At 39.2% G+C, this 26,833-nt stretch overlaps 1 protein-coding gene across 1 annotated transcript in view; it reads right to left on the reverse strand.

Annotated features, from left to right (window-relative positions):
* The window catches only part of AFG2A (AAA ATPase AFG2A), a 208,260-nt gene that overhangs the window by 160,140 nt on the left and 21,287 nt on the right, over nt 1–26,833 (reverse strand). Inside the window, exons 10-12 of the mRNA XM_075036893.1 lie at nt 20,452–20,606; nt 11,796–12,005; nt 211–264 (exon numbers count right to left, since the gene is read on the reverse strand). Coding sequence (XP_074892994.1) covers nt 211–264; nt 11,796–12,005; nt 20,452–20,606 — 419 coding nt within the window. The remainder of the gene's footprint in view (nt 1–210; nt 265–11,795; nt 12,006–20,451; nt 20,607–26,833) is intronic.

Genomic DNA, 26,833 nt, shown 5'->3' on the forward strand with positions numbered 1-26,833 from the left:
ACAGGTTTTTTGACATGCATCACTAGGCCAATGCAGGAAAAAGTTAAACAACACAAGATATACCTTCTGCTTTTTTTTTTCTCTTCTTTTTCAAACTTAAACCAGAAGGGGATTTTTTGGAAAGTTTAAAGGTAACCTTATAAGCAGAAAAGAATTTGAATGCCAAGAAAGCTTGATGTGTAACATTATGTATAGTTTGCCCTTTCTCACCTCTCTCACTGCTCGTTCAGACTCACCAACGTATTTATTCATCAGCTCAGGTCCCTGCAGAATTAAAAAAAAAAGTTTAATAAGCACATTACATTTACATAAAAAATGACGGAGACAATCTGCCAGTGCTACATTACTGGCGCTCTGTTACAAGGAACTTTAATAATTTGCCACTTGCAAGTCTTATTTGTGCATTTTTAGATTTACCTTCTACCTGTACCAAGTCTTCCTCCATTTGTTACAGCACTATGCATGCATGCAACCATGCATGTAGTTTAGTCCTCTCATCGTAATACTTTCCTAGTACTTTCATGAGAAATGGAATTAACCAAAAAAATAAACACTTTGGGGTTCTTAAAAGTTGTTGGCTCAACAACAGCAACAAGGGGGCTACAAATCAGCCAAAAAGATGAATTACACTTGCACTGTCAACAAGCATCCTGTCCAGCCAAGCACCAAAACAGTGACTTAAACCAATGTCTAACAGCACTTCTTTGAACTTGACAGTTTGCACGTCCAGAAAGAAGCTGCCATAGCAGCACACCTGAAACCCATCCATGATGCACTCCATCCCCAGCGAGAAAGCTGTTCAGTGTCTTAGCTCATTCGCATTCCTTCTCCTCTCTGCTGAGAATGCCAAGCACGATTATTAGTGCCAGCTGCTGCAGCGCCTGTTTATACTCACAGCCCTGCCCACTAGGAACAGACCGGAGACCACAGGGTCAACGTTCAAGTCTTGAACAAGTACTTACAATTATAAAAAGTAAAACAATGGAGAACTCTCAGAGTATTTTCTGTTCTGCTATATCCTGTAGAATAGGCTTCTTAAATAATGCTTCCTAATGGGACTAAGATTCTCCTGGGATTGGCAACGACTCATGGACTTCAGCCTGGTTTGCATCAACATTGACCTGCAGCTACAGCCAACGATGATTCTCCTCTGCCCTGAACGAAAGAGCCAGTGGCTTCAATCTGTTTTCCAGGGAAGAGGTGTCCTCATAATTTCACCAGCAGAAACAACATCCTTCTTCACAGTCAGAAAACTGAACAACCTTCCTATGCTTCATAGCTTGCGAGGACCTCCAGGTAACACTTGGCTCAGAGCAGTAAGGCAGCTTTAAACAGCAGGTATGTGTGGCAGACACACATTTATACATTGGCAGTGACAGAGCTTCTGTTACAACCCCTCTTTGAAGAGGACCGTCTCGACTTTGTACCCAGATGGGTAGAATACAGATTCACTACTCTAAGAATGCAGCACACTGTTTGCTGCAGTCTCCCCTCTCCACACTCATTTCCACTGTTCGCAATAACAGTACACCGACTTCATCTTGACACTGGCACCATTGGAAAGTACCTGTGCATACGTATGGGAAAGAAACATACACTCTAAAAAGAAAAGCAGAAGTTATCTGATATCAGCAAAACATCCAGGCTATGCCACTATTTTTATTTATTTATTTTCAAAGAGTTGTCTATTATCCAAAGGACCAGGTGACATACTGCAGTAGCCAAGCCTAGTGTACCACATACGTAAAAGCAATCGTATAAGGGTTGGAAGAAGAGCACTGCATGCCTTGCGCCTAGGAAATGTGATACAATTAGCGTTGCTTCCTTTCATCAACATCCACCCTTAAAGCAACTGCTACAGTAGCTTAAACTGAAGTGTCACCTGTAGGCTTTCAACAACTTCAGAATTCAAGTCTGTTGGATACTTGTGTGGAAACAGAATTATTCAGACACATAATTGAAGAATGCAGGAAAGAAAGAGAAGGAAAAACAAGGTAAGAGAGACAAACACAAAGCCTTTTCCTACTGTTCACTCTGGACACCGAACACGAGGAGCGTGCAGCAGTTTGTGCAGAACAGGCTTGCAGCTCGAAGAGACACAACCCAGCTGCTCCAGGCCCTTGCCATTCATCACATTCAGTGCAGATGAGGAATCCGATAGCATGGGCCTAACAAATCCTTAAGGAACGAAAGCGCAGGCTTCTCTTTTTGTCTAGCTTTCTGTTAAACTGAGCTGATACACTGAGAAACCTCTGCAGATTCTACCCACAGTTATAGATTTCTTTTACTAACTTTTTGTTGGAGCCTGTGGACCTTCTCTTTCACGCCCTTATTCTCATAAGTAATCTTCATTCACATCAGTATTCTCATGGAAACCAACACCATACACATCAGTGCAAATAGTGTACTACTCTACTATGACACAACATCAAATAGCCTGACATTTTCTTTTCTTTTGTCTGAGCAAAAAAATACTTAAAACCAAAACTACTCTCTTTGAGCTTTAAGGTACAATATAATTTCAGATGCTTGGAGTTTTATTTTTAATTAAGCATTAATATATGATCAAGGCAACATCAAAGCAATAAATACTGTTTAAAACGTTTCCAAAGAGAATTATTCTGAATGCATGGTTTTTGCTGTAAGCTTTGACATGAAGTTCTTCTCCATTTTTCTCTTCATTAAGCAGCAACTCCAGGTGAAAGACCACTATGTATTAATGACCTGTGCCTCTTCAGGGAGAATTGTCATGAAAATTGATTTGAAGGTCTCCTAGTTCACCACTCACGAGCGATACCAAAACCGCCGTTGAGAACCACTGTTTTTATTGCAAGCGGCTTAGAACTCTTATTATACGTGGCAATAAAGGAAAAGACTCCAAAGTAAGAGAAAGCACACACACAGAAGAGGAGGAATTGCCATACATTTCATTTCATGCAAACACTTAAAACCACAACACAAAAACTAGAAATGTTCAAAGCAGCTGGATGTAGAAACTGAACTGGGTCAGCTCTGGTCACACCTGAGCTGAACCTCTGTCTTACCCTGTCTGCAAATGGGCCGACCTTTAGCTGAGCTTGATGGTAGTTCTTTCAAAAGACAGATCTGTATGACAAGCAGTCTATAGGCCGCCACAAAGTCACCTGCTGACACAGTTTCTAATTTTCACAAAGCTCACCTTCTCTTTTTAGGAAGGTTGCTCTGAAGTTGGAGGCCGCTCAAGAAATACCAGGAGGGATTTTTTTATTTTTCAATGCTTTTCTACTGCTTTAAAAATCAAATTACATGAGCCCAACTTAGTCACCAAGTCAACATTTGTTGAAACATCATTTTTGGCCCAAAGGCGAGCCTAATGATTCCTTTAAAAGCTGTTTATAGCTGTTGATATACCGACCAAGAAGTGGTAGTAACAAATGGTCCAGTTTAATGATGCATACTTCTGTGCTCTTCTGCAACAAGCCATCTTCCATATGAAGGGACGCGAAGAAATAAAACCTGTTCCTTCTGGTCATTTGAACAGTGACTCCAAAACCAGCAAAAGATTTGGAGCAGAAAATTGGCAGAAGTAGTTGTAGTTTAGCCATGCATATAAGCACACCATTTGTGAGGTATAGCCCAGACTAATAGCATAAAATCTGCCAATTCAGGCCCACTGTATACTGCTGAGTTTTGTTTATTCAACCTCAAAGTAAAGATAGTTTCCGGGTATGCTCTGTTTAAAGACTATCCCATCCTCATTTACAAGATACATTCCCCTTGTATCACGAAACCTTCCACTTGCTTATGATCTGGATTGGGTGTTGAATTTTTTTTTTTTTAAATAAAAAAAGCAAGAAAAAAAGAAAATCCCTTACATTTAAAATACGATCAGAATAAGCTCTTGAAAGATTAACTGCACAAAAGATAAAACCCCTGTATACAGGCTGCAACATGAGATAAGCTTGTGTACACCTGGTTATGACAGAAGTTCTCAAAGTGTTTTTAAACTGCAAGAGGAACATCTGGTATCCCTGAAGTTGAAGAGTATCAATAATTTTTCTAAGCAGTGCTTAAAACCACTTGCAGATTTTTTTCCCCACCTGAAAATACTGAGGTAGTAACTTTCAACTGATAGGAAATTTAGTCAGTAACTTCCCTCTATAAATAATTTTTTTTACTGTTTTGACAATCAGGCAAGATATGCATCTATGCTTGTTGAGCCAGATGGACATGGCTCCAGATTTCTCCAGCATATAGCTCTGTCTACTCTCTTCAAAAATACTGCCATAACCTCACATGCCGGTTCTAGGCTCTAACACAGACACACTAAACTATGTTAGCCATAGAGTACAATTCATATATTTTAAAAATACAATTAATTACAGAATTTATATCACATCCTACAGATTATTACTCTACAATAGATAACGCACAATTCCCTCTTTGCCACGGTCAAAGTAGAAATGATCAAACATACATTAAAATATCATTCATAATGAATATTTACTTTCAAATGAAGCACCTAGAAACTGAGCTCTCTACTGTAAATGTCAAAAAAAAAAAAAAGAAAAAGACAGAGGGTGCCAAAATTAGTTTTCAACTGTTCACAATGTGTACCTAGGGCAACGTTCATTGCCCACACTCAGACATCTGCATCCAAGTTAGACATTCACACTAAGTGATTTGGACAGACAGACGTCTACCTCCCAGATGCAATGCACCTCACTGATGTGCTAACTTCTCATCAAACTGCAGGAGGAGCATAGATAGCCAGCTCAGAGGAGCGAAGCTTGGTGATTTCTTTCCAGCTCCATGACAGTGCAGGTGAGACGATCTACTATAACAACATTAACTGATTTGGAAGAGACTCAGTAATTAGTTACATAGTCTTTTGATACTGTAATCTCAACAGCAAAATGCTATCCCATCCCTACCACAGTCAAACCAAAGCAACACATGACTCAGGCCGGCTGCAGGAAAGAGAGTTAACAAGATAAACAGTGAGACTTCCTTTATTTTAACAGTAAAGCTATTTCTAACGCAAAGGTTGTACATGTGTGATTTGGTAATTGGTTACGCTACATAGAAAAATATTTGCTCAGAAAACGCATTATATTTACTTGTTAAGGATAAAGCCTACTTCTTCTCTTTCAATGCTGTTTAATGATTTAATCTGCAGCACTCCCAACTTCTCAGCACAAGTAAACTCCAGGCTGAGCGCCATGCACCATTTTAATCACTTCCTCTCCCTCTGCCCTGCATTCCAGAGGACCTTAAAAACTTGTTGACACCTGTCTAGTGTTTTAAAAACTCCAATTTCAACAGGTGCTTATGGGTTCCAAAGTGTCTAAGGGAGTAGGCTGGCAAAAAATTGTCACCCTCAATCATTGCAGTGAAGTTGCTAAAAGCAGCGTAATTAAACTGTGAAGACAAATATGATATCTGTTTTTCTTTATTGGCATGCCTCAGAATTCACTTGTTTGCCATTTGCCTTGACTAGCAAACTTTAATGACAATCTTTTGAGGCTTCTTTACACAATACAGAAGCCAGTGTTTGTAGTGTGGTGTGAACTGACTGGAAATACTGAATTAAATTCACTGCATGCACCGGTGCCTTCAGCGAGGGCCCTCTTCAGCGCTCAGGCTTAGCTGCCACTCAAATTTACCAGGATTTTGCATGCTCACAAAGTGCTGCACCAGCACAGGCCCAGCACTATCAAATCAGAGATGAAATTCTATCGTGACAGAGTTGAAGCACATCTAGAAGTAACCCGTCCTGCTCACCTGTCCCATCCACAAAGAAATCCCTTTGCGAGTCATTCCCATTCATCACAGATTTTCAGCAGCCATTCCTATTCTCCACCACTTTTCGCTACAGGCTAAACAGCTGCCATCCACTACTCTGTCTAGGACCAGGCTTGGCACCGTCAGGGCAGTATCCATATGGGATCAAAAATCATAGAGCAAGACGACACAAAATTAGCCATCCGCACTGCAAAACATTCAGCTGCTGACACTTAACCCCTCCAATCAACACCCCATTCCCCAACTGCTACTTTTACCTGGTTGCTGACAAACCCTTGGTAACTTGGAGAGAGAGAGAGAAAGAAACTAAGCGCTACTAAAAATTAATCTTGCAAAGTAATTGAGAAGGGACAAGAAACAGAGGATTATCTTTGAATAATTTTCTGCCTGCACGTTCACTTTTGGAAAGCTTATGGTAACAGTGGATGAATGCCTTATTTTATTTTTAGTTGAGTAAAACATGCAGATAGCTTCAGGACTGAAAGAGTTCATTAAAGTATCTCAAATTGTTATCCCTTGTAAAAAACGTTAAACAAATTTTTCAAATACAGTTAGTTCCACTACCTGCTAATTAACTAACAAGTTACTGTGAATGTGATACTATGGATCTTTTCAGAAATTTTATCGAATATTTGCCCAAGTTTCTCATAAAACCACAATGCTTCTTCATTCTTCATCTTAAATGTTTTGCTTAGCTAGTTACAGGCACTAAGCTTTCTTATTTCATGCTTCTGCCCACTAAAATCCCCATCAAAAGGCTAAACTATCTCCCCAAAATTCAGTGACAGTTCTTCACAAAGCAAAGCAGTTGGCCTTTCCAAGCCTCATTAATCTGTTTGAGCTGCCACAGCCAAGAGCTGAAGGGAAAAGCAGAGGAAACTTCAATTGGAAAATATTTTGACATAATTGACCCAGATGACAAACTAAGCTTAAGCACATGTCAAGCACAGGGAGTGGTACAAAAGCATCGGCAGGGTGATACAGGAAGTTAAATCAAGCCAAGGTGAAGTCAGAGCTTTGAGAACAGTGTATATTTTTGTAATTACTGCTAATTGAAAAAAGAAAAGATTCCTTCAGCCCAAGCTCTTAAGTAACAGCAAATAAAATGTCAAGAATGTTTTCTAACCTTGGGGTTTTTTCCCCACACCATAGTTGGAGCTCCTAACCAATGCAAATAGTATTTTAGAGCAGTTCAGTACACATCATCTGTACCGTCGGTTTGCTCAGTGTTAATGTCCTTAAACACTACTTACTGTCACGGATGGGTTTGGGTTGTTAGTTTTTTTGGGTTTTTTTTGTTGTTTTTGTTTTTTGTTTTTTTTTAAGTATTGCTTCATTATGTTTACAACAATTAGTGTGTCTCAGCTGAATTGCAAGGGGTTTGACTTTTGGAGGTCTAAATTTTCTGAAAATTTAAGCTGGTTTTTGTCACTGTCACTAAGTGAGTTTTTGCCTTAGCTTTGATTTTAAACAGACAAATATTAAAAAGCACTAAGCAGCAAGAAGAAAAATTATGCTTCCAAAACCATTACAAGCATATAGAAGTTACATAATTTTTCTTGTTATTTATTTTGTAAACTCAGGTAATCTGCTTGTTGGACAGAAAACAGAACTCAAAGTCCCCTGTTGATATAATCCTGAGCAAAAGCCTCCTGAAATTAGCAGAAAAAGTCTCCCTCTGGTTTTAGCAGGCTGAGTAAGTAGAAGGTAATGCAATGCAGGATACCATCACCAACATACATCCCTCTAGTATGCAGCATCCTGGGCTTATGGGCAATTCAAGGGGCAAAAGGATTTTCCAGTCCCCGTGGCCCTATGGGGACCCTCAGCTAAGGAACACATTATAACTGGGTGATGGAGTTTATCTGGACAGGTACTGTGATGGTGCCTCCCAGCCTGACAACATAAGAGCAAACTTTAGTGTTCATTTTGAAATAGGTTAAAAACAAAAAAGTGCAATGGTTTTCTTATTTGGTAGTAAAGTGAATTATGTATGTACCACAATAACAGAAGAGAAAAAAAAATTCACAGAGATTCTCTGCAAGTTGCTTCCCAGAAAACCAACAGAAAACCCGTGAAGAAAAGTAATATTCATTAGATTCTTAGCCCAACACAATGATACAGGATTTCCTAAAAATAAAATTTAGAAAAAAAAAAAAATCCAAGAGGGCAGTCATAACAAATCTAAATAAACTAACATGCAAGACAAATGCAGATATAATTTTCTATGCCATAGAGCAAGATACGGAAGTTTCCTCCAAAAATATTCTTATAAAAGCACCATAAAATCATAGTGGTCTAATCAACATATATCTCAAAAAAGCAGGCAAAGCTGACCCTAAGTGCAGGAACTGTCAAAACAGTACAGAGAGATACCCACAACATAAACAGTCAAAAGAGGGGAAAAAAAGCCCACAGAAATAATACAGTGACAAAGGGGTTCATTTTCTTCATGTTCAATTTCAGAAAGCTAGATGACACCTAAAGCAAAAATGTCACAGAGACAGTTGTATGTAACAGAGAGGTGTCATCAGCCTGGCAGAAGCTGAAAATTATATCCCCCATCCTACGAATATTAGTGGGTCCAATATCTGTATATAATTTTTTTTCCTATTATTAAAAGAAATGCATAAAATACATGTCAGAAGAAAATTACAAATTTTGGGGCGAGCACAAAAAGGAGTGTGAAGAAGTAAAAAAGTGCATAGAAGGCTGACTGAAATAAGAATTCAACCAGATCAAAAACTATTGATAAGTCAAGACTGATGTTCAATCCTGAAGAAAGAAAAAGTTATCCTAATTCATTCCTTCATGCGGTCTTATACTCGCTTGTATCCATGACCACAAAACACTGAGAACTCTCCAAGAAGTTGAGAACAATTCAGTTGTCTTTTTGTAACAGAGGTTTGGGAGGGGGAATAATCAAGATGACCACTAAAACCCTGAAAAGCCTCAGTGCTGCAAGAGATTTAGAAAAAGGGGTGGTGGGAGGGAGCAGGAAGAGTCATCCCCTGGAAAGTAGTTGACAACCTCCTCCCCAGTAAATTTAGCAGATATATTGTATTAGAGACAAAGAAAGTCAAGTGAAGGAATAAAAATAAACAATCCCCCTTAGGAATTATATGCAAGATTGCTTTGTAAAACAAACCCACCAACTGACTGCTTTCCTCTGGAAAAGCAAAAGGTCACCAATCTTGGTGAAAATATAGCTATAAAAAGTTTTGGCCAAATATCAAAGAGCTTGTTTACAAAAGGACCACATTCATTGTAACACTAACCATTCAAACTTCACAATAGATTTCAGGAGAGAACAGGATGCAACGTCAAACGTCTGTTATCACGTTATTTTCTTCAGCTCCTCTGCCCAGAAATTACATCTAGACTTTGCCCATCTTCCAAACCTTATTAGAGACAAGTCAGACATGGGCTGGAGGCTGCACTATTTTGACCATGCCTCATACAGCATTACGACAACCAGCCATGCCCAAAACACATGGAAATGTCACATTTTACCAGATTACATATAATCCGGCTGAGTACCTCATTTAGCAGTCAGCTGTCCAAGCTGCACAGACATTGTATAGACACATCTGGAAAATAGTGCAAAGCCTTCCTGGAGCCAGGCTGGGGCAGAAGCGATACCTGTTGCACCCAAGCAGGACAGCCAACTTAGACAAGTAGAGCACATTCAGCACTTCTTGAGAGTTGAACTTGCTGTGCCCATGTATCTTAAATGTAGCATGCAGACATAATAGGTCCATCTTCCAAAAATCACTGGACCAAGTAAGCGCTGCGTGTAACATACTCAATTTCCTCCCAGGTTTCAAGACAGAGGGAGAGACGGCATCCAGCAGCAAATTCCCATAGCTAGAGCTGTGCCTCCTGTCTGCAGTCTGTTCTCGAGAAGGACCCAAGAACCTGAGCCACCTGAACTATCCTGAAAGAGTACAACAGACACTTTTCATCAAAGTTACTTATTTGGAGCAGGAGAGACTAGAAGGAAAATGCAAGTCTGAAAAGTAAATTATCAAGAAACACACTTCCTTTTCAAAAAGCCTGATATCAGTTCCAGGGACAGATATTTCAGACATAACGTAGAGAAGGGGAATATTAATAGGACTGTAAGCAAGAAAAATCCCCCCTCTCTCTCAAAAAAAAAAAAAAAAAAACAAAAAAAAAAAACCCAACCAAAACCCCACATATTCATCTACTTCAGATTTATTGCAGGAACACATGCAGTGGAAATTAATTCATGCCTGTTGTGCTTTAAGAAGTGCTACAGACAATGATGTTTAACACATTTAGTACATGATGGATGTTGCCTTTTCTGTCCAGGAAGCAAATGTGAAGTTAGAGAAAGTGGGCTATGTTCCCTTCCTGGAGTCAACATATCCAAGGCTGGACATGCTCCAGAGATGTGATTCTTGAAACATCTGTACATTGAATATTTGGCCAGTTCCAGGCCAAGGGGTTTAAACCGACAGGGAATAAAAGGGAGTTTCTCCAAGCCAGCCACTTCTGCTGCAGCTTGTCAATGACAGGGGGGGTTGCACCATCAGAACTCCACCATGAAGAAAAGCATTTCATATCAGTGCATCTTCGGAGACCTCTTATTCAGAATGAGCCACCTTTTACTTTTGGACAATTAACTGCATTAGTAAAAATGTCTGATGTAGCTATGACTGATGAATATGGGATAGCAATAATGTTCATTTTTACCTGGTTTTTTTTCAGATTGCTGCCTCCTTTCCCCACACTATCAGGCATCAGTGCTTTAGGCGAGACAAAGAGGAATGTTTTCTTTTAAAGAGTGCAGGAGGAACAGGTTACCTTGTTTACCAGTAACTCTGGAGTACAAAGAACTACTTTGTCTTTATGGAAGAGGCAGTAAAGGTAGTGTTTCTTAAGGGCTGAGGTTTCCAAGGCTGCTCTCGTTGATGTGACCGTGACCCAGAGGCCTGTCTGCAATAACGGGAAGCGCAGGCAATGAAGGGCTGCTGGCTTCAGGGTCAGTGTGACTGCCTCTGCTCCCAGAGAGGACAGGATCCAGAGCTACAGTTACAGTGAGTCTGAAAGGATAGGCAGAGGAGGAAGCTCTGTAGAAACTAACAACACAGGCGGCTTTGTGAGTAAAGAGATGGTCAACAGACAAGAGTACGTGATCTTACTGCTGAGAAGGAGATACTTTTAAAATACTTAAACAAATGTTTTTTCTTGCACTTCATTAACATTCTGACACAGCTGCAAGGCTACCCCATGTGGAATCACTCTGCTATCTTTTTTTTCTTCCTATGCGTTGAAGCTCAGTATTATTATTAAATAACTTCCATTCATGTGTTTTCCATACAACCCACAGTGATCAATTACACTGATTCATAGGCAATGAAATCCAAAATTTTTCTATACTTAAAGTGTTTCTTAATGCTGAGAGAATATCCCACTTATCCAGGAGTACTCCAGATATAACTGATTTTGCAAACTTTCGAAAAACTGATGAAGTAGAACTATTTCCCCTGAAAAAAGGCAAATAGGGCAAGAAAAATCTGTAATGAAACATGAACAGTAAGATAAAGTGACTTTCCTGAAGAATGAAAAGGAATGTAACAGATGAGATGACAGTATTTCCTTGCAAGCAATTATTACAGTAAGAAGAGCTGCCCACTCTCCAGAGTTGTATTTCATTTATACTGCTTTAAGAATTCTATTGTTTCCATTTTTTAAATCATTTTAAATAATACCCATAATCAAGATGTCACTACACAGCTTACCCACCCATCCAACATATCATTTCTGTTCTATAATACAATAAATAATAAATTTTTAAAAAGCCTACAAGAAAGCACTAGTTCTTTTCATAAGAAAACACAAACATTACTTGATATTTACAAGGTGTTTGCTGTAGCATATATAATGATCACAAACACTAAGAGCCACTGGATTCTAGCACTAGAAACTGGTAAACTATCAATTGTTATGCAGGAGCTGAGAAAATGTAAGAGTAAATGGCCTACCTTCACTGCCAAGAAGTTGAGACCACTTTCATGAGCCAAAGCTTTTGCTATCATTGTTTTTGAGCATCCAGGAGGTCCGTAAAGCAGCACACCTTTTGGAGGCTGAATCCCCATTCGAATGAAGGAGTCAGGATGTTTGAGAGGCCATTCAACTGCCTGCTTCAATTTCAGCTTGACGTCTTCTAGCCCTCCTATGTCTGACCAAGATACCTGCAAAGCAGACCATTTTGCTGAATTCAGACAATGGAGCAAAACTATTAAAAAAAAAAAAGAAAACAAAAATGCTCTGTAGAATGCGTACTGTTTATTTCATGAATTTGTTTTTAATAAGTGACTTCTTCAAAAAGCCTTTTTTAAACAAGAAGCAGTTATTAATAAAGTCACACAAAGTAAAAGGGGATTAGACTTGCTTTATCCTGGAGGATGTAGGTAAAATGTTTTGAATCTACTCCAAACGTCAATAACAGAACACAGAAAAATAACAATAAAATGACAGCATGATCATACAGGCAGCAACATTTTGCATGATCACCAGCAAAGTCACAACTCAGTTGTCTTGGATTTTTAATGTGATGCTGATGCAGAATTTGTAAATTACTTTGATGCCTTCCCTGAAGGAAAGGACTGCATGAGCTCAAGCTGGTTTTATTTATTGCTGCAGACTAAGGCCCTGATCCCAGCTGTATAATCCCACTAAAATGAACAAGACTGAGCGTTAGAAGTTTTGGCGGTTTCTCCACCTGCCGACACTATCACTCCCACATAGGACTTGGGCACTGCAGATTTGACTAGAAGCTTGAGAACAAACAATCCTCTGGAGAAGTATCTACAGAAAAGAAAAACCACACACCAAAAAGCAACTCTCAAAGCCAACTGCAGTTAAAAAACAACTGTAGTTAAATTTGCTCTGTTGAAGACACAAGGCAGGCTTGTCAGGCATACATTGGGACAGAACTAATATGTCCTACCCAAAACAGCAGACAGATCTAAAACCTGCTACACCTCTCCCCCCATGGCTGTCAGCAAGCCTGAGACTTTTCCCCACATCCCCCCGTCCTGTTCTTCGTCCTGTCACCATCCATTCCCGTCCACTTCAAATATTAAGCATGTCAAAATGCACTTAAATCAAACGATCTTCTGCCTTAAAACACTCTTCCAAAAATTTACTAGATATAAATCACTCTTCAGCTCTGGAAAGTCAGCTACACTCAAAAGGCAAGCAGAGTATTACTAACAGGCAATGTATCGCGTTTCTCCCGACTTGAAAACTGGTGTCACTCCTGGCTTGTCACCATTGTTATTGTCCTGATACCAGTACACAGAGTGGAAACTAAAAATAGATAGTCCCTGAAATTGGCAATTCAGTCTACTATTGAAGTGGAAGAAAAACAGCATTTGAATGTGGTGCAAGCACTTTTGTGTAAGTCCAAGCAAACTGCAAACCAAATAAAACTTTTTCTCAATTGTCAGCCCTTGACACAGAAGAAAATTACAAAGACAGCAGAGAGCAAACAGCAAAGATCAATATGCATGGGTCAAGCCCTCAGAAATATTTTGAGTTTAAAGGCTACCTGGAAGGTGAGGAGCTGCCAATCTGCTGTCTGCAGAACATCATCTCTCTCACACCAGGAATATGTGACAGGAACTCTAGAAAAAAACCACAAACCAACTCTTTCTTTCTCTTAGTGACCAACAGTTTCTAGTTCTTAAATAATTACTTTATAAGCCTGGGGAAGTATGAAATATGTGGAGCTGATCACCATTGCCTACTAAGAAGAATCTGAGAGCAGAGGGATCTGCCAAAAGCAGGATTCCCTTATGGAAAAAAGGAAGAAAAACAGAAAAGAAACACAAATTCAGTAAGGGTCAGAGTGAAGTTAAGACTGAATCAGACATAGAAGAGTATCCCTGTAGCAGGGGGAGGAAAGAATTATAGCAGGGGCATTACCAAAGCAGCATGTCACTTCTGGTAACTTACAAGCCAACTCTTGCAACCTGCCAATATTCCCTTCTGACGTGCGGCTTCATACTACAAGCAAGACTAACTGCACAAATCGGATTAAAGGAATGGTAGCAAACAGACGAAAAAGGGCTGTGCACAAGTCTCTAGTCTTAAAATGAAAGTGTTTGGATGAATTCAACAAAAACAGTAAAGGGACAAACTCCACAACACTGTGGAAAGGAAGAGGGAAACGAGTATAAATTCCTACCACTCAACTTTAAGCTGGGTATCTTGGGCTACCAACACAGTCAAAAGTGAGAGAGAGACTTTGCAGAGCAATTCAGCTGTAGTACAAACTCTCTTTCAGAAGTCAGACAGGTGGTCGCAGACCCAGTTTCTCTCTCTTTCCTTTAGAGGGAACACATGGCAAGGAGATGTCCAATTTAGGCACCTCAGTTAAGTGCTTAAAGGTAAGAAGAATCCTCCCTTCCCACCTGAATTTTCACAATAAGACACAGAAATTCACCTGCAGATTTTTTAATTACAACAAAGCAAACATACAAGTTTATAAAAAGTGAAGACTTTTGTCAGATACCTCACTTGCACCTTGCCAGGTTTCCACCCATGCAAGCCACCCCTTTTCACTCAAATTTCACAGTTGAGCAACTTAATTAAACTCAAGACAGTTAATCCCAATCTTCCCTTATTCTAAAAGCTGGTGTTTCTGAGTCAGATCTGAAACACTGTCAGTGTTTTAAATTTCATTTAACAAATACATATTAACTACCCCTACAACCCTTAATTCTACCTAGCAGCTCTGTAAGCTGCACAGAACTGAATCTTGGCACTTTTAAACAACTTTTTCTTAGGAAAGAAAACATACAACATAAGCTTTTCTCATTTTTCAGTGTCAATCCTTACTCATATCTGGTAAAGCATGGACCAGTCATTCCTATCATCATGTCTTTCTAGCTAGACAAAGATTTTGATAAACATTCACAAGAACTTCTTAAAATTAATTAATCCATCAGGAATTTTGTGTAACTTTCAGCAAAAGAAGGTGATATCCATTAGCAGTACTTTGGACACATACAAAAAGCCAGGGAGAAAACACCTAAACGTTATTTTTACCCTCTTGCAAATATTCAGACTATTGCACAGTCTTCTAAGGCATTATTCAAATGATTTTTCAGACCCACTACATGTCATTTAACATCAACACAAGCAATAGATTTGTACAGAAAAGGTGAAGCAGGACCACCTTACACGGTTGTTTTCAGTAATCTGGAGACTTATTCTGATTTTGCTTACATTTAGAACTGGGAAGTGGAGGAAAGGGAGACAACTGGGTCAGAACATACAAACAGGGCCACTAAATGTGAGCTTGCCTGTTATGAGTTAAAAAAGAAAATAATTAACCAGTCAAAAATTCAGGTAACTTATTTAGAATTTCAATAATAGAGGGTGCAGAATTCAAGCAGCAATGGTGTTAAAAGAAAAATAGCTAATAAAACACTATCTTCACATTCTGGTCAAGTCCTAAATGAAACTTTTTTTGTTCCCCTCATTTCAAAAGGATAGAGATAAGCGGGGGAAAAAAAACAGTCCACCAACAATAAAACACTCAAAAGTAATAATTCTTTTAGATTCATATAAGCTTGGAAGAACTAGGTGGATTGGTTTTGCACACAAATCTTCAGTAACTTCCCAACTGCAATTAACGCAAATTCTAGTGTGCACATTTGGACAGCTAGCTACACTTCTTTTACCTGCACACAAACTCAAAGGAAAGCTCTTGCAACATGAGCAACGAAGTGTGATTCTCTGTCACTGTGGAAATGGTTTTAAAGACTAGCCTTGGGGCTGAGCTTACACATACAAAGACAGTGCTCTGCTACAGTGTGTAAGACACCAAGATTTCATTACCGCCGTAATCTTTAGCTCTCCACAGGTCAACAGAGCTCAGATACGATGCAGGGCAGCAACTCCCCAGAGGCTGTTAAGCAGCAGCAATAAAGAAATAAAGCAGACGTGCAAAGGATGTCTCATCCAGAACCTTTTGGCTGCAAAGACACAAATCTGAGCATTGAGTTACAGTAAAGGGAGTGAAACAGGCAAGCAAAACCCATAGCACTCTACAAAAATTTCAGAAAGACCCATAGGAGAGGGAGGAATGGCAACTACAGTGCAACTCTCCAAAGAACTGAAGTATTAACTTCCTGATTTATAACGTGCATCCCCTCTCTCCTAAATCCCTGCTGCAGAAAAAAGCAGCTTTCTAAAAAAGGTTGTAACACATAGCAAAGTTCAAGAACAGTTCTGTAAAAACAGAAAGCAAGATGCTACATGGAACCAGGCAGCAAGCATTTTGCATTTGCCTTTGTCACAGCCAATGCGCACCATAATCAGAATGCAAATGGAAGGACAAAAGAATGCAGAAAGCAGGAACACAAAAAAAGCACATGGTGGTACCTCTGCCTTCAACACCTCCTCCTGCACACAGCCTCACTTTCTGTCTACTGCCCCAAACTCACTTCATTTTGGCTGTTTTCCCCACCAGTAATTTTAAATATACTTGGACTAAAAAAGAGCTCCATTTATGTCAATGACAAAACCCCTAATAACTAGCTTGTCATAGAGCACTTTTCAGAAGCAGATTGCAAAGCAGTCTATAAAGGTTATCAAATAGCCTCAGACACCAAAAAGTGACTTGCCAAGGCCACCCAAACAAGTCACTTCTAATACATCTCCTTGTCTTTAGCTACTACCCCAAGTATAAGCATATAAAAGAGGTTTTTCCAGGTTTTAAATAAAAGACTGCAAAAAAGCAATTTAGCCTAGTAGCCTTCTAAACAGCCAAGGAGCTAGTGCTCAATTCTAGGACCTAAAAAACAAACACTAATTTGAAAACTAAGTTTTCTTTACAGCCTGCTCAACGTTCTGCAGATTTCAGAGAACAAGTTCTGTGTTGATGAAACAATTTGGAGTTCATGACAAAACAAGTAATTATTTTCATTCAGTATCAGAGGTGATACCAGCTTCAAAAAACCCAACAGCCCATAAATGGCAAAGGTGTCATGTCTATAAGGGAAGGAGCCCCTCAACAAAATTTGTTTACTTGTGGCTTTATTTACAAGTTACTTTGAACTCCTCTCATGCAATTGACACATGGCTACTGCAAAGCAATGAAATATGAAAAACCTCACCATCTGAAAAACAGAAAGTTCAAAATCACAAAAGTCTCAGTTTAATTCAGCATGTACATCAATGGTTTTACTTGTAACTAACTGCATAGCCCAAAAGTTCTATCCACACCAAGGGGGCTGCCAAGTGAATAATATATCTGCAATAAACAGCAAAAAAAAGGGTATTATTAATGTAGCTCAGACTTCTGTCTTCTCTTTGGAAAAAATCTCATAGCTGATCATTTATTTAGTGTTTGAAGTTATTTTTAGCAAGGATTTTTTAGATGACAAACAGTGTTAAGGTCAGACTCCAAAATCTGAAGGAACATAACCCCTGATTTTCTAACAAATTTACCCACACAATTAATTGTCTAGCTGGATAGCTTCTGGGGCAAGGAGAGCAGGGGAAGAAAAGCCTATCCTTACAGACAGAAAGTATCTGCAGGTTAATCAATACAGGATGATTGCACAAAGATACATTAGTCAGGGAAAACAAAAACAGAACAGAACAAAACACAAGTTTTAAGTTTCTTGAAGAAAGCTGGACTCCTATCTGGTTCATGCTTTCTGTTTCTTTTTTGTTTCCCACACACCCAGCTATAATTTTTACATTTTGATAAGAATGCAGCAAAAGGTGTAAGTACAACAGTTTCTGTTGGTAAAAATTACCGCAGAGCACATAAGTAACATATCACAATATACCACAGCCAACAGTCAACTAAGTAAAGCATTGAATGGGTAAGTGGCCCAAGTCCATGGACTGAAAGCACTGTATTGAAAAGAGGGGTAAATCAGTAAAGAGGAAGAACTTCTTACAGAAATTAGGACTATTAGCATCAGTTCTGTGGCAAGCAAGTAATTTTAAGGTTTCCCATAGGTGTTGCAGGAGTAGACATTCAAGCATAGCAATATTAAACAGCAAAGCATTCTAGGACACAGCATCATCGACACAGAATGATGCAACTAATGGCTCTGCAGTTGCATTCATTTGGCTTCTTAGATACCTAGTTTCTACTGAAACCAAGTACTTCAGCATCCAATTAATTGCAAACATTAGCGAAATCAAACATACAACTTCAACCAGAGCAGTTAAATATACAACTTTACTCAAAGAAGCAAAAATAAGTCTGTAAAATTAGATTAAGACATACCTAAAAATCATTACTAGAAGCATGCAACATAAAATGTTGCATACTCCTCTTAAAAAAAGGTATCCAAGGAATTACAAGCTACAATACATTTTCTGCTACAATCTGTGTTCCAAACAACAAATCAAACATGTAAATTCTCTGGATAACGGTACATTAAATACTAAGTGACTGGCACTCAGACACTAACAATCAGGTGAGAAGACGACTTACTTATTTGCTAATAAAGAGCAAATTACACTAACCTAAGTTTAACAACAATGATAAATAGATTTAATTTTTTATTTCTTTTTGCTTGTGCATGTCTATAAACCACACAGTGGTCAAATTTTTCAAAATAGCTAAGCTAAATTACATGAATGAGTTTCAGATGTTTGCAAGTGTTCCTGCATCACGTCCCAAGCCCCCAGCAAGCAGCTCTAACCAGGGGGCTGCAGTTTGGGTTCCTGGTGCTTGCTTCCCCTGCACTGCCGTCCCAGCAACCTAGCTGCAGCATAACCAAGTTTCTTCAACTAAGCCGTGGACCTGAGCTGACTTAGGGCACTTCCCCACCTCAAATACAAACGGTAATGCAGTAATTAGGCTTGAGGGTGGTGGCAGTGGTGTTACAATGCTGGATTTACACTACTGTGACTTCCATGGACGGTTGTGTCAGTATCTCCAGATATCAGACTGCTTCTGAGTATGCTCAGTTACCTTTGTTTTGGTAAACTGGCAGCTCTGCAGCCCAAAATAATGGTTAAACTGAATTCCAGCACCTCCTTTGGTAGGTGACGTGGGAGGGCACAAAACCTGTCGTATCTGGTACCTTAGATTCCATGTTAAAATCACACCGGGCACCAAGCAGATGGCCTGAAATTTACCCTACATCTTCAGAGAGTAGGTATTATTTGGTAAAAACGCAGGTCCTGTCAGCGCAAAAGTAATCTGCACTATGTTGTTACCTTCCCTCCAATAAGGGAATGAATTTCAGTAGTATTCCAGTGACGCAGCTGGTGTTTAACTAATAAAAACAAGTGACAATCAAGGAAGCCGCTGGCAGGATGGTTTAGTGGACAACAGGAGCCTGAGTAGTAGGTTGACCTGGATTCAGAACAGGTTTCCTGCATTACCTCGAGACCCTGCTTCTATCTGTCTTCATTGTGCTGTTTATCAGCACTCTATCCAGCACCAAATGGGCTGGTATGTCTAAAACGCACCGCACAGTGATAATGACATGAGCCCAAGAGCCAGTAGCACAATAAGCAACAAGAGAATTAGTAACTCTTGTTTCTCAGCAGAACTAATTAGCCCTTGCAGATATTGATGCCACTACAGCATTTCCAGGAAAAGCTGTCAGGGGCCAGCCCAGGCATTTCCAACCAGCACTTCACTGCACAGCGTGGACTCTTAACAAGCCAAGTGTGATATCCGAGCTGGCTGTGTGCAGCATCCTGTTCGCAGATTTTATTTCCCATTCCTATAGTTTGGGAATAAGGGTCTACAGTTGTGCAATCTAATTCCCAGATGACTCATCTTCATGCAATGAGACATAAATGTTTTCTTCTAGGGCTTGGGGAGCTGCTGAGAAACACCAGCACAACGGCTCGCAGAGTCAAGATTTAGTAAGATTAAATACAACACTTTCTTTTGCTGAATATTCGTAAGCCAGATCAGAGTCTTAAACCAGATCAGTTCCCCAGCCCAACTTACATTATGTCTGCTCCTGAACTACTATAGTACATAATTGAGAGGGCAGTGAGCGGGGTAAAGATGAACATGGCACCGCCAAAAGAACCGTTCATATGATGACAGCCCCTGACAGGTTACTGTTTGACAGTGATAACCTACCTACAGTATCTAATTCTGCCCTCAGTTAAAACTATGTAATGCCACTGCAGACATACAGATCACAGCAGTATGAACTACATGTAGAATGAGTCAACTGCTTTACATAAAAATCACAGCAATCAATCTCTTCACAGCTTTGTTTCAATACACTTTGGTTACAACCACCAGCAGCTGGTTTCTGCTTAAGTTTGTGTCTGCTTTACAAAAGGCTCCAGCTTTCACCACTATTCAGGATCTGGTTTGAGCAAACATCTTAAGATTTTTACTCCATTTGAACGCACTCAGCATGTAAAACTACAGATCAGGAGATATGCTCCTGCACTACGAACTCTTCCTAAAGCATTAGGAACTTAAGCTTCTGTAAATGGGTCTTCAAAATTATAATTAAATAGACAAATATGCAAACAAAAAGATCATTTTTAACATTTATTAGTAACTTGAGGCTTCCACTTCACAAAATTCCTCTCTTTTGGTAGGGCACTTCAACACCTAACTGCAAATCTTAACGTGGCTCTAACAATGTTGCTAGCGTATTGCAAAAAATAACTTACTTTTGGCACATCAACTGCCACCTCCCTCATGGCACTGGGCCTGACATCATTCATCCCCTGCAGGAAGTCATTGAAAGCAATCATCACTGACCCAGCCACCTCGTTGTCTAATAGGTTAGGTCTTTTCGCCAGTGCTCTCCGCAATGCGTACAAACCTATGAAAAACAAAAAAAACATGGAAATATGTAGACTTCCTCTTGGTTCTCACAAACATAAAGTGTACAACACACAAACATACATCAGCACAGGAAAGGAAATGATGTTCAAAAGAATGTCTCAATGCCGGGCCTTAACTAGGTCAAAGAACATGCAAGACACTTCTGATGAGAGAGCAGGAAAAAGGGCATTTAATCACCACAGACAGATTATAAACTAAATCTGTTCCAAAAAGACAGAACGAAACAGCCTTGTCCCTGTGTTCCTGGCAATGAAGCTAACAGGGCAAAACCTCTAAATGTCTATACATCGATCCGAACCCATTTCTAAACCACAGAGGAAGAACTAATATTCAAGGCAAATGTTAAGTCAGCTCACATAAGACGTTTGCAACCTTGTCTATTCCTCTATTATTAGGACTATGTTTTCCAAGCCGCTCTTAAACTGATGAGATTTCTTTTACTTTCATTGGAACCCTATTTTGCTACCTCGTGAGATGCCAGATACTATATTTTTCTTGACACGCCACAAATGTTCCCTGCAACACTCAATGGCTCTTCATTCCCCTCAGTGATGACACCTTTCAAATGCAGGCATAGCTTTTACCTTCTCCTCTGTTTGGCCAAATCACTCACATACAATACCTATAAATCTCGATAGTAATTCCTAGCTTCCCTCTATAATTTGATCCTTCAAAAGCCACACAAGTCCCACCTACTCAAACATCAATATATCAATACTCCTCAAGCAGGACCAAGCGATACCATCTGCAGCTCCCAGGCATTCCCAAGAGAGAGCAACTATGGTGCCTGTTGTGTAAGATGCCCAGAAGCATCACAGTTTTCCCACTGTATAATTATGCCTTTTAAGGTCTAATAGAATTTGGAGTTCTATTGCTTCTATTTCCAAGCCTGTTCTGTGAACTGAAACTGTTAAATATGTCATTTGGTGTATTTTTACATGATGAGTGTAATCTTATATACAGGTATACACACATCCACACACATGCAGATATGTATCATCTGTTGTCATGTGTTACAAAAAAAAAAAAAAAATGAGGCAGTTAGTAGAACACCAGTTTGCCTTGCATGACCATAAAAAGACAAACATTTGTTAAATCTTTTTTATATTTAACCAAACAAAACATCAATCAGTGCTACATGAAAGGACAATAAAAGGGATAAGCTGTTTCTGAAAATAGACATGGTTTTAACTTTCAGCGGATTGTTGTCTTTTTTCTACAGAGGCACTGGTAGATGCAGACATGCAAAGTTTCTGACAATGACAGGAATTCTGCATTTCCTACAATATATATACAACGTGTGAAGAGATATAATATCTCCCCTGTGAAGCAGTACAGCTGGTGTCCCTCCATAAACTGCCAATTATGGCAGAGTCTGAGCACCTGCATTCAATACCCAGGCTCTTAATACAATAATGGAAAAAAAAAAAAAGTTTGTAATTCAGGTTTCCCCTTGCACAGAACATCCAGAACTAATAAGATATATAAATAAAAACATTCCATGAGGCCAAGGAGAAAAATGAAAATCTGGTCACCAGAGGACAAGTATAAAATATAACTGACTCATTTTAACAACCCAGACAATTTTCATGTTATTCCTCCCCCCCTTTCTTCCTTCCTCTGAAACAGTTCATTTTAACAAACAAAAAACTTAAGCAAGACAAATAGGTCCACCCGCCCCAGATTTAAAAATTACATCCAAGCAAATAACAAACTCATATTCTTATGAGTTTACGTCTTATTCTAGTGTCATTGCAGCTAACACTTTGGGTGTGGGAGCAGGTATTGGGGTTGAGTCCTACGTTTTCTTTTTGGTGAAGCCAATTCACGTGGCACTCTCGCTTTAAAAAAAGGAAAGAATAAATAATATAGCATGAAATTAAGTCATAGAGAAAGCAAGTAACTGATAAAGATCTCTGCTCCTCATTTCTATACCTATCTGCTCTACCAGGTACCATTTTAGCCCACTGCCATTTGATGCATTTTAATCATGTCATGGTTATCTTTTTTCCATGACATGAGGTTTTCCTAAAACCAAACAAGTTTTATTTTAAAAATTGAGAGAGAACAGCACATAAAAACGCTAAGGAGAATACTGCTCTTAAGGATTGTTACTGCCAGTGCTACTAGGAGTATGAGTGAAATTTCAGTCCTCAGCAGTGGGTTTGAAATGCAACAGCCTTGATCCAGAACAGGAATAAAGAGGTCACAGCTTTCCAAACAAAGCCTGAATTCATTTCAGCATGTGCACGCACACGCCACTGCACAGGTCAGCATTTAATTGAAACAATGTTTTACATTAAAACAATAATAAAAAACAGATTGAAAAAGAAAGCATGATTCTTCCTGTTTCCTCCTGTTATCATAATCATTCTTTCCTGCACTTCAGATTGACCTCTAACCAGAGGGGGGGAACAAAGTCTTATTAACAGGAGAAGGATACAGCCAGTGGCTTGCTGGAGGCAGAAAAACACATCCTTGTCTCGAGACACTGAAAGATGTATTTAATGTAGGGCAATGCAGGCTAGGGTGCAAAACATGCTGCTAGAAGCAACGCAGAGGCAAAGGAGGTGAAACACTACAGCAAACCCAAGTTTATCACTACAGAAGTTATAACTCAGATAAACTGAAGATTCAGTTTATAGCACCTCAGAAAACATCGAGCATCTCAGCTTAGCTGTTAAGTATCTTCCACATGGGAATGTTTTGGTTTGAGTATATGTGATTGCTGTAAACTGACTCTGTGCACAGCATTTGTTTCAGCTTTGCTTGCTCCTTTTTAGATGCTACTTCATTCTTAAGGACTAATGAGTATCAATAGCCTTTTGGCAATGAGTGACAAGGCTCAGAAGTGGGTGAGGAGGTGTTCACTGTTTTATTCCAGCATGAATCCCTGCCGTATGGTCAGTGGGACTGTTTGCACAGGCGTGGGCTACCTATTTCTAGTAAGGGGATACATGACTGGTCCCTAGGACTACCCTATGCAGAGCAGAAACTTAAGTCGGAAGGCAGCCTTTGCAACAGTGAACAACACTGATTCTCAGTGGAGTATAAATGGAAAATCCCAGTTTAAAAAAAAAAAAAAAAGAAAAGAAAAAAGCACAGTAAGTCATGCATGATTACAAACAATGGAAAATAAACAATTTGTTCCAGTCCAGCAACTGTGTGCTCTACCTCACCAACTCATCCTGTCTGTCTAGAACAGAGGAAACCAAGTGGACAGAGGGGAAAAAAAACAGCAGAACGCCCTGTCCTGGAACAGATGATCCTTCTTTGGTACCAGGCTATGCATGAGGTCGATAGCATTGTTTCCCTGTAAGATTTTCTTGCTCATAGCTTGGCTAAGTGCTGGCACATTAGATCATAATCACAAATGTCTGAGCCTAAAAATAGACTCTATGACACTGCTATATTTGTCAGAGTCTGTGTATAATTATACACTACTGTAAATAATAGAAAGCAACCACATAAAACGATGAACATATATACTTCAGATTTCAAAAACAGAATATACACAACACTTGAGGAAATTAACTGAACAAAACGGAATTGTTAATCATGCATCTTTCACTGCCCATCAGCTATTTCTTCCGCAAATCCATCTCGTCTGGACTTACTCCACCAGAATCCCAATACAAGAATTTGTAAGTAGCTTCAAAGAAATTGTAATGTTCTTGAAGATTGTTTATAAAAAGGAAATGTTTCTTCTTTCCCTGCTAATCTGGCATTTCCCTCCCAAATTATTATGGCCAAATCCAGAAGACGCATACCATTTCTCCCTGTAACAGCTGTCAGATCCAACATGATACTCTCCTGCACGGCTGGAAGTAGAATGCTCAACAGCACGTAGAAAGATTTCAGCTTCCTAATGGCACTGGATGGGGCATCCTCCTCTAACTTCTAAATCTTTACATCCTATACTTCAAAATTTAACAGTTTTATGCATAGAAAAAGCATTTCATATAACTTAAAAACTTTAGAAACCTGACTTCACAGGCAATGGATACAGAAGTTATTCCAGTGTTTAATATTTTTGAGATAAAGAGCTCTTCTGCTTTATATTTGGTAATTTTTAATCAGCATGGCCTTCTGCACTCATTCATGACAACCCCCAAAATCATACTAGGAAGTCTTTTATAGAACTTCAAGTATCATATACTACAAATCACATGTATTCTTGAACATATCATAGCTTCATAAACAAAAGGGAATTTATAGCACTTCATTATATCAAGATATTGGATGGTCAAATCCAAGAAAAAAAAAATTAGTGACCATGTAAGTATGTTGTTTGCAGTTACACATAAATATACAGTAACACAGACAAAGCCTGTTTGCCTTCCATCTGATGGAAGCCTCGCCATCACCTGGTAAGGATCACTGCTCCACTGAGAACGTCCCACAGACACATCCTCACCTGTTCAGTTGATCCTTCATCCTGTGCAGACCCAGCAAACCAGCTCTCCTACCCATCACGGTGGGACAGCGCTAGGTAGAAACAAGAGTAGCTGCCACAAGCACTGAGGGACAGCAGGGATGTGTCGAGGCAAAGGCTCTTTTTCCCTTTACTCCCCAGATAATGGAACAGTACCAGGCAAGCACCTGATGTCTGTGGACTACTAGCAAGCTTTCCTCTGACCTGGAGGCAGGAACCACCATTCCCAATAGCTGAAAAATTCAGATGTGTTCTTCCATTTGCATCCTAAGAAAATTCTACAATTTGGAGGGGGTTTTGGTGTGGTTTGTTTTGGGTTTTTTTTTGTTTTGTTTCATTGATTTTGTTTTGTCTTTTTTTTTCCCTCCAATGTACATAAGTATGGAATCAAACACAACAAAATATTTACCAAGGAATTAAAAAAAAATAAAAATCCATGCACCAGACTCCTATAAATATATTTTCAAACTTACTTATTATTTATTTAATCTGTACATAAAATGCATGCCTATTTAGAAAACATTTCAGGAAGCAAAAACCCTTACTTTTGGTCTTGAAACAATCTTCTGCAATCTGTCTTTAGCTGCCAGCGCTATACAGGAAAATCTCTGAAGAACTTTCATATACTGTTTGCACAGGAAAGATAATGCCCTTAAATCCCTTGTAACCATAACATTGCAAATTCACTCGGCTAACCTGAGCACTAATCTACTGTAGGGATTATGTACAGGATTTATAGTCCTTCGTGAAGAGCTCCAGCATTTGCTGGAACATGTCTATGGAGCTGACTAAAAGTTGCTGAGAGGTGCAACAGGGGAGGGAAAGGAAGGAAGAACTTTATTTTCAAAAATTCTTTCTTACAGGAAACAGTTTATTCACAGATCAGGTACACACACATCATTTATCCTAAGACAATGACAACAGAGGGAAATAAGGAATACCAGACTGCCTGTTTCTAGCCTTCTCTCATACATAAATGTACCTAAGCTAAGGTTAGTCATACGTGTGTCAGAAGAAAAATAAGGACTGCCACGCTACCAGAATAGGAAGGGCAGAAAGACAAGAAGCAACAGTTAGTGCCTAAATGCCAGTCTAACTGTGATTAGGAATGTTGTCAAGTCAGAATATAGCTAAAATTTAAAGTCAGGAGACCTGTGAAAACTTTGCCTGAAAATATTTAAGCTCTGTCCCTCCAATAGAAGCTATTCATTCTACATACAAATGCCTACTGCTAACTGATTTTACTCCCGCATAACTAACACAGACATATAAATGAAACTACATTTCACCAGAGGATCTTTTATGATCTTTTATCAATTAAACAGAAGAACTAAGACTGCTTTCAGATCCTCAGTCTGCTATTATATATTCCAGGAAAACGTTTTACCTGGAGCCTGAGAGGGAGTCAGAAAACATTGAACTTTTCTCCTATAGTACCATTGCTACACAAATAGCTTGCCTGAAGTATAGCTGATGCTAACTTACTCAGAAAAAAAGCACAGCTATGGAAAACATCATTGTTTACTCAGATACTGAGAAAGCTTGCAACTTTGCAACCTGAAGATGAATATCTATTCTAAACGGGTTAGATCGGATCTTTCTAAAGCCAGCAGAGCAAGATGGAGTGAGATGAACCGTAACACAATCAGTCCCTCCCCATGTACTATGAGGGGAACGTAACTCCTACAGATTTTTAGTATGAGAAGAATTGCACCTCAAATGTATTTGAAACAGAGTCTGTTACCGTTGCTGTTGAAGTTACATTTGAA

The sequence above is a fragment of the Buteo buteo genome, chromosome 1 (genome assembly GCF_964188355.1).
Source record: "Buteo buteo chromosome 1, bButBut1.hap1.1, whole genome shotgun sequence".
NCBI classification, from domain to species: domain Eukaryota; kingdom Metazoa; phylum Chordata; class Aves; order Accipitriformes; family Accipitridae; genus Buteo; species Buteo buteo.